Source organism: Nicotiana tabacum, chromosome 9 (genome assembly GCF_000715075.1).
Source record: "Nicotiana tabacum cultivar K326 chromosome 9, ASM71507v2, whole genome shotgun sequence".
Taxonomy (NCBI): domain Eukaryota; kingdom Viridiplantae; phylum Streptophyta; class Magnoliopsida; order Solanales; family Solanaceae; genus Nicotiana; species Nicotiana tabacum.
Genome location: NC_134088.1, coordinates 73,662,364 through 73,671,330, shown reverse-complemented (window position 1 = coordinate 73,671,330; position 8,967 = coordinate 73,662,364). Strand labels below are relative to the sequence as shown.

Below are 8,967 nucleotides of genomic sequence, written 5' to 3'. Positions count from 1 at the left end.
TACTTTTTTCGAATAATTTTCACTTTTTTACGAAATAAGTGTTTGGCCATAAATATTCAAATTTTCACTTGAAGATGGATTTTGGAATTTTTCGAAAATTTGAAAAACTCCAAAAAGCTGTTTTTCAAAATTCACTCATATCACTCACAAAATTTTAAAAAATCCCAAAATTATATTCATGTCCAAACACAACTCTAATTTTCAAATACCATTTTCACTTGAAATTATTTTTCACTTTTTTCCGGAATTTTTCCATTCTTTATCTCCAAACGCCCACTAAGGTTGTTTTAACATGCAAATTTCAATGATAATAATGAATGGCTTTCACATATTAACGTTCATAGTCAAGACATTGAATATTTATAAGAAGTAAAAAGGACTTTTATATTTGTTGGATCTTTATCGTAAACTTGTTAGAATACCATCCTCCTCCCTTGTAAGCTCTAGTTGCTTTCCAATAAGAATAAACATAATTATCTTACGGCAATGCCTAAAATCGATATGAATTCATTAATAAAATATAGAGAAAAAAATAAACTTAAATCAATAAGATATTTAATTTAAATGAGTTACAATGCGTAACTAATTTTCTGTTACGGACTGCATTAATGACCCAAACAACCTGTACAAAGTGTAAATAAGTCACTTTAAATCGATAATTGTATATGAGATATTTCAAACAATAATCACGACATGATAATATTTATTTTTGCAATTATCTATCAAGAATACACAAACATCTATAACTACATAACTTCAAGAATTTACCGCAAAGCACAAGTAAGTTTACCTTCGCAGGCATGACACTATCAAGAATTTACGAGAAAGAATGTAGCATACTGACTTCTTTTATAGAAGTATTGAGATCCTCTTTATACTAAATGGCTTTGGTTTAAAAGTTTAAAAATCAATCGTAGGTAAAATTATAATTGGTAAATTAATCCTAAACATAAAGTGATATTAATGGTTGAACTGGCAATTTTGATAAAAAGAATCTAAAGATAAGGAATCGTAAACCTAAACAAAGAAAAAACACGTCAATTGATGATCCTAATTTAGAATTTTAGATGCCACACCTCCCAAGATTAGGTTTTGATCCCCTCATTATACTTATCTCCCAACTCCCTTTAAGAATTCACAATGCCCTGGTTGTTCTCATAGTTGCACGTTCAAATCCTGTTAAGGAATCGTATCCTTTTGAGTCTCGAATCATTACGAAATGGATCCCTTTTCTCATAGTCTTACCTTCCAATCTCTCCTTCTTTGTTATGACTAATCCAAATTTGAATTGAAAGAAATACTTTAACAATATAAAAAACAATAATGACCCGATGCAAGCATTTCACGTTCATACATGGTCCGAAGAAAGATCACACCACAAGAGAGTGATGTAAAAAGAACAACAATAACCAAGGTTTTGCCTAGAAAATGCTGGTAAGGCTATATTACCTTCATTCGCAAGATTGTTAACGTATCTAGACCATCTTTACAATTTCGATCATCCTTTATCTTGATGAAAAGGAAAGATGATATCTTAGAAATAGGAAATCCTGAAATTCCGCTCCTAAAAATGATAAAAATTTCTGTAATTGCACATAATTATAATGAAAAATGTTGAAGATGCAATTGTTCAAGAAACTTATTAAAAAGAAGCCGAGGAAATCAACGTGCCAAAGAGAAGGAACATTACAAGACAGCAAGATCTCAAAACACGATAACTTGAAATCCTTCTTCACTATACAATGAAAGTTGACTTAAAAAGGTTCACTCCTGAAATCATCAGCTTGACTTGGTAGCCACTGCAAGTTCAACGGATATAATGAAAGTTGATCGCCCGGCCTCTCTTAGGTACTGAACTTCCCCATTCATCAGCTTGACCAGCTTTCTGCTGATGAGTAAGCTGATTCCTTCTTCAGATGCTTCGGCCTCAGTACCGAACATTTGGCTTAGCAATTCTTCTGGCACTCCTCCCCCTGTGTGGCTTATCCTGCAAGCAGATGAGTGATCATTTTATCTTTTGTATAATGACCACATGAACACGTCTTGGCTGAACTAAGAAAGAAAATCATTCCATATATGCCAAAACCGAAAAATCTACGAGAAAAGTATGGTTTTTCTTTTGGCTTAACTTAACAGACTTTTCTTCGAGGCTGTTCATTTTATGTTTAAAGGAAATGGAAAAATAAAGATGACCTCAACCGATAGATAAAAGAGTCACCCTACTGTGCTGAAGTTGAGTTTGAAAATGTCTAATAATAAATAAGGAATAGGCCAAAACTTAGAAGTTTGAACCATTTTAGAGCCCATTTGGAGGGGAGAAGATAGAAAGAAATAGCAGACTAGCAGCTTCAACTGTCAAAGATCAAATGCTATGGCAACCATAGGACTTCAAACATTCAGACATTGAGTTCAAGCAAAAATTTCTGGTCCTGATTTTGTTTGAGAGAATAGACACACAATCGAACAAAAATAACTGCTGGAGATGTAATTACCTGAATTCCAAGAGAGCAAGCTGAACAGATTCTCCTATGCGATCTTTTGTTAATGTGCCTGAAATACTAAGCTGACCACCACTTGGTGTAGAATTCACGCATACTAACAAAAAGTTAGCTAAGACCTGTTGAAGCCTCGGACTATCTCCGTATAAAGTTTCATTGAGAAGATCTTCAACCATGTCATTCACAATCATTATATTCTTTCCATTGCTCTTCATCATGATTTGACTAATAGATGCTACCAATACTTCGTGCAGCTTGAACTCGAGCATCTCCAGATCCAAATAACTGGTAAGAAAATAAAAAAGAATAAATGTTTTGATATTATAAACTGACATAACAATGCAGCAAATCCTAAATCCTTTAAAGCGATAAACATAAAAACTAAAACACATGTGGTATAGTAAAATGATTATAACATACCCATCAATGATGCTATCAAGATCTGTATCATCAAGAATTTTGTTGAGCTGACGCTGACACTGGGAACTAGTACGCAGTATATTTTTCTGCTCTTCGCCCAAGTTAGTCCCCTCTAGCATTTTCCGAGAGAATATAATTCCAGAAAGAGGGTTCCTAATCTGCCTCCTTATGTAAGCTAATACTTTCAACCTCTTCAATGCAGTTTGTTCTGATAATCGTTGAACATGAAGAGCTTGCTGCAGCTCATGGCTTGCAAGCTGCAGGAAACAAAACAGTCCCGTGACTGCACCCTCTCTATCCAACTTTTTGCTCACACAAAGTAAGCACTCTACGTATTTCCCATTACGTGCAAAGAAACCAAAAGATATCTTCTCACACTCTTGACCAGTCATAGCATTGTTTAGTACAACTCCAAAATTTACAAAAGCTTCTTGATTCTTGAAACGGCAGCAAGCTCCCTGTGTCCCGAAAACCTCCCCTAATAGCATTTTATCAATAACATCATCACGCCGCCACCCAGTTAACTTTGTCATTGCCGAGTTCCACTCAGAACACCAGCCGAATTGATCAGTGCCAAATATTGGTGGGATCAATGGGTGAGGATTTTGGATAATAGCTCTATAGTCACCTTCAATCCGGGTGAATTTGTCCATAATATTTTTTTGTCCTGTTATATCCTGAGCAATAAAACATACACCCACAACACTATCTCCAACATCCCTGCTTGCACATGCATTCACAATTAAGCTGATTGGACTAGAATCTCCTGACAGCCCATGTGTTTTTATTTCGAACTCTACATTTCTTTCCTCTTTCCCTGGTAAAGGTAAACGGTATTCGGCTAAATATACATGCAATTCATAATTCATTTAACTGAATGAATAGACAAAACTTATGTAAACCAATACTACTAAAAATACTATAATAAAATGGCGTAAAAAGGCTGAAAAATTATCTTCATGAAAAGAGTCATAATATTAACATAACACGGAAAGGGAAGTACACAAAAGCAACGTACCTTGCAATGCTAATTCCAACATTTTACTCACTGTATCAACTGAGGAATCCTCCACGAGTGTGAGCAAATGATTCCCAATTGCTTCATCAACAGGAAGACCGGTTAATTCAGCAATTTTTGTGTTCCAGCCATTAAGCTGCCCATCAACATCAACTGCGAAGATAGGAACTGAAGCTGTTTCAATCAAGCGGACCATTTCAGCAGTCACTGCTTCTAGCTCCTGCAACCCATCAATCTTAAGATCGTTAAGCTTCGTGTGGATAGTATTGGTATTTGAATCCATGGCATCAGCATCCTTGGATGCATTTCTTAGTATAAGCTGCAAAGAATGGATTGCGTCCATTTCATAGTCCTTCCATGGTATACTCCTAGTCTTGACAACTTCCAGGAATGCTTTGAATGATGACCTAGGATGCATTTTCCTGCCATCATCCTTTTCACCAGGTTCATGCTTTGCTCCACCCCATCTAACTTCAGCAGCAGTGTGTGACCTAAACCAGAACAGCCAGTCCTTATCAGATATTCTAACAGCTGCCATACCACACACTGCATCACCAAGAGCAAGAGCCCCAGGGAAACCAGCATCATACATGCTGTCTGTACTCAAACCTGTGGAATCCGTATGATACTCAGAAAGCCACGAGACAATATCGTGCAGCTGAAAGTCGCTTGGGGTCATTCCAAGTCGATGTATCTTATTCTTATAGAGCAAAGCAGCAGCATCACATTTGACAAGATCCATAATATTGGGACTCTGTGACACGATACCTAAGGGAGCATCTCGCATCAGCATATCACACAAGAGAGTCTGAGTACGCAGGATATTTTTCTCAAGAATCTGACTTTCCAATTCCAGTTCCTTGTTGACGTGTATGGCAAAGACTTGTGCAAGAAATTCACATGCATACCTCAGAGGGAAGGGAACAAACCTTGGGGTGGTGTTGTGGCAAACCACCAGGCCCCAAAGCCTTTTTCTCTTTTGAGATTGTGTCGAATCAGAGCTTTCTCCCTCTTCGTCCCCGTCATTGACCACAACTGCCATTACAAGGGATGCAATTGAACTCATGTTCTCCATATACTGTAGATGGCAGTAGTGAGGAGCCCTAAGGGTAGAGCCGCACAATGTTAAATCAAATGGAAGCTTCTCATCTTGGACTACCTTCACATGTTTCGCTCGGCAATCACAAATCATTCGGACCTTATTCTTCATGAACAAAAAGCGTGCAGCCTGTGGGATATCCGTAGCAGGATAGTGTAAACCAAGGTAAGGATCGAGGCCAGGCTTCGTGATCTCGGCCACCACCTCTCCATGATCATCATCGTGAAACTTATACGTCATCACCCTGTCATAGCCTGTGAGTTCGAAAACCTCCTGAACCATAGTGTCACAAAGTCTTTCCATACTGCCGCTGGGCAAGGCCTGCAAGCGAGTAATGGCTTTGGCTGCAAGTTTATACGACTGCAGGGCCCCTGCAGCAGTCATGGGTACTTCATAGGGCTTCACAGGCTCGAAATCAATGATTAAGCTACCTGTAACCCTATGAACAATTGCATAAAATGGCTTCCCAGAAGTTTTGCAGTGAACGAGGACCGGATTTAACAGAGAAACCTCTCGGAACCCCAAGGCCTTCTGCAATGCAGCTGCACTAGGACCAGTGAAGATCGTTCTGATATCAGTCCCAATGCCAAGAGCTGGAAGCTCACCCACACTTGGAACAGCATGGCTAACCATGGTCAGCATTTCGGGGGCATTCTCGCTGAATGCTATGACCTTAAATGTTTTCTCATCAAGGGCTAACAAACAGCCAAATGGCTGGATAAACTTGCCCTTTTGGATCTGATTGAGGTAAGCGGTAGTTACTCTGTCTGACTTGGGCTTTCGCTCATCCCCAGCTACACTTGTTACCCTCACTGAGCTTGAATAGTCAAAGGAATCACCCGACTCCTCGAAATCTGCGTGAAGCTTTGCATCTATAGTGGTCTGTGCAATGATCCTAGCACTATGCTTTGATCTTGCTGAAGTGGTGGAAGATTGGCTTGGTCTTGAAGATGACATTTCGACTCAAATCTGAAATAGAACATCAAAAGCAATTACCACCGATGATTAACAAAAACAAAATTATAATAGGAACCGTCACGGTCAGGCACTGTCAAAATCTTCATAACAAAGTTGTTAACTTTTTGTATCAGCAACTTAGCAGGCAAGGATTCATTCTAGAGTCTCCACCTTTTATCAATATGAATATCACATCCCCATTTTGCAGCATAAAATCTCACATCCACTTGAGAATATACCCCCCAAAACCCCCAAACAATCAACATACTTTGCAAAACAAAAAGCAGCAAGGAGGTGGCATATGTGTAAAATAGATATTTCAACTACGTACTAATATAACTAAGAAGTCACAACATGCAGAGAAATAGGCATAATACAGTAAGCTAACAGCTCTTTTAGCTAGATAAACAAAAGTAGGCACAGCTTATTGGGAATTCGAGTTCTTTATCATCCTATAGTAGTAGCAAAATAAGATAAAGATGCAAGTCATTTTCTCTTTAACACAAACCAACAAGCTATTACAACCAACTCATTATTTGCAGAGAGAAAACTTTGAAGATTAACACAACAAGAAAAAGGCCTCACCTTTCACAAGATTTCAGAGGCAAGAACAACTTAGCTTTCAGCTGATCAATACTTGATTTATAGTAGTCTGAATCTGAGACAGCTTCAAAAGCAAAGAAATGTATAACAAAACTGGTCCTTCCTTAGGCCAACAAAAGCTCAACAGCCAAGGTATCGATCACAGCTTCCAACTCAATAGAAGTACTTAACCCTTTAAAAGATTCATTAAAACACACACTTGTCAAAGTTCATGCAGACAACTCTACACAAATAGCCATAGTAGGATACGCGTTTCTATAAATAGGGAATAGGAAGGTGAGAGAGACTTTACTAGAAAGCAGTGAGTTGCCCGGTTGTTCTCTTTCCAAACATAGTTTGATGGTTTCAGTTGATGCACCCCAAAATTAGCATAACCCTGATTCTTGATTTGTCCTCCAGGTCTACAATAACTACAATCAGTTGAATTAGAAATATATAATAATTCGTGAGTGGATGGAAAAATAATAATAATAGTAGTACTAGTACTCACCAGAAGGCTTCTTATGTCAACAAAATAAGAATATCAAGATTTAACCACACAAAAAAAGAAAAAAAAATCAAATATAAAAGATTCGTCTCTCTTTAAAATATAGTTTAAAATCAAAGTGGGTCTTAAAAAAAGAAACAGAGAGATATTGTAAACATATTTTATTATTATAAACAAAGTGATTAGAATACCCACTTGGAGGGGAAAGTGTAGGGGTGGAACAGAGAGACCATACCTCGAATAGCAAGTTACCAGCAAAGCCAAAAGGTTATGGACATCACGTGAAGACATCATCCTTTCCTTATCTTTCAGATTGAGAGAAAAGGATGTCAGAATTTTGAGAGAATTAAGGACTGAAACTCTGAGCTGAGCTGAGCTGGTAGCAGCCAAGGGGAGAAGTAAAAAACGATCAAAATTCAGTTAACCAATCAAGTTGAGGTGCATCTGATTCCCAGATGTAGCCGGTGACTATGAAATTGCTGCTTACAAGTTTTTACTATTTTCTTTTTTGGCCATTTGTACAACCAATCTAAAATCATTCATTGAAAATTTAATTGGAGACAGGAGTAAAAAAAATGAGAAATGGGTCTTTTTTTGTTTTCTTTCACATATGTCGGAATAGCCTCATGATGGCAGCTGGACCCTCTTTGCCTACTACTTTTACTTCTGTACAACGTTTTTTTTACTTTTCACCATTAATTTACTTTGAATAGTTGAATTCATGGCCGGAGTAATTATTATTAGTCTCATAATAATAATGTTTTGAATAATATCTTTAATAACAGAATCCAAGTGTTAATTATGTCTTGAATTTTTTTATTTTTTTTTACTTTTAGGAATTCATAATTCCTTTTAAGTTTGAGAAACCCATTGATCTAACGGAAGAGGGCTACGTTTGATAAATAGTTTACTTTTAACCCTTAGCCCACCTATTGATCTGAAAATGCATACAAATTATCTTCTGGCCTAAAATTTCTCCCGCAACTAACAGAATTATTTGTGGTCTCTCTTTTAATGTGTTGCCAGCATGTTAGCTCCCTGATCTAGATCGATTTTTACCTGTCCCAATTTATAAGACCAACCCACCTATATCCTTTACCGTTCCAGTTTATTTCCTCTTCTTCATCAAATTAGGGTAGTTCCAATTTTCTTCCTCTTCAAAAAATTTTCCTCCTTTCAGATCGTAATTTTTTAGTTCCATTTTCTTCCAAACTTCCTTTTGCTTGTAAAAGCTATTCATTTTTGGTAAAATACAAGCCTACCACGTCTAAGAATTCAGTTTCTTCTGATTCGTCGCGTCAATGTAGTTGTTGGCCGATTGCTATTCATTTTATGGCTAAGATTCCTACAAATGTTGGACATAAATTCTACAAATGCCCTTGTTTTGGTGAAGATTCTTCATGTGATCTTTGGGAATGGCATGACTAAAATACGCCACCACATGTGACAATGGTGATAAGTAATTTGAATAACTTATTGATGTGTGTAGAAGTAGAAATAATTATTTGAAGAAGATGATGGCTAACTTGGAGGATGATGTTTGTCTAGAAAAGTAGAAATTGAAGAACATTGTTGTTGAAATTAAGGGCATTAATTCAGCCAATTTAGTGACAGTGTCTAGTTTGTAGTTTTTTCTGGGGCTATTTATTCTAAATTTTCCTCCTCACCTAGAATAGAACGATAAGATAAGCTCTTTTCAGGTTGATAAGGTGGAATTGAAAACTTTGGAGCACATCCTTACCTACATCGAACTCTATGTGTTAAGCATATAGCTTTTCCTTCTGAGCCAGGATCACACTTCACACTAACCGAATCTCGCATAGAATCCATAAATGAAGAAAGCATCTCAATTGGAGAAAAGTTTGTTTTCCCGGGGAATTTGCTT

General features: G+C 37.2%; 1 protein-coding gene across 5 annotated transcripts; it reads right to left on the bottom strand.

The window, feature by feature from the left end:
• Positions 1–1,626: 1,626 nt before the first annotated feature.
• LOC107812152 (phytochrome A1) lies at positions 1,627–7,708 on the bottom strand. Of its 5 annotated transcripts, none has more exons than XM_016637185.2 (7): positions 7,318–7,708; positions 6,888–7,005; positions 6,578–6,767; positions 3,937–6,004; positions 2,919–3,735; positions 2,493–2,783; positions 1,627–1,987 (listed from the first exon to the last, which is right to left on the bottom strand). In XM_016637185.2, exons 4-7 carry the CDS (start codon positions 5,990–5,992, stop codon positions 1,780–1,782), a joined length of 3,372 nt encoding a protein of 1,123 aa, XP_016492671.2. In that variant the 5' UTR covers positions 5,993–6,004; positions 6,578–6,767; positions 6,888–7,005; positions 7,318–7,708; the 3' UTR covers positions 1,627–1,779. The 5 variants fall into 5 exon arrangements, with proteins under 5 accessions (XP_016492671.2, XP_016492674.2, XP_075077850.1 ...); XM_016637188.2 differs by having other exon boundaries at positions 6,888–6,996; positions 7,318–7,619; XM_075221749.1 differs by having other exon boundaries at positions 6,883–6,996; positions 7,318–7,599.
• Between the last annotated feature and the right edge of the window lie 1,259 nt (positions 7,709–8,967).

What these genes read in the sequence shown, in the direction of transcription:
- LOC107812152 (XM_016637185.2), bottom strand. Translation starts at nt 5,992, where the DNA reads ATGTCATCTTCAAGACCAAGCCAATCTTCCACCACTTCAGCAAGATCA. An exon ending in CTTGATAGCATCATTGATGG is followed by an intron (nt 2,784 to 2,918) that starts GTATGTTATAAT and finishes TTTTCTTACCAG; the next exon opens with TTATTTGGATCTGGAGATGC. An exon ending in CTTGCTCTCTTGGAATTCAG is followed by an intron (nt 1,988 to 2,492) that starts GTAATTACATCT and finishes ATCTGCTTGCAG; the next exon opens with GATAAGCCACACAGGGGGAG.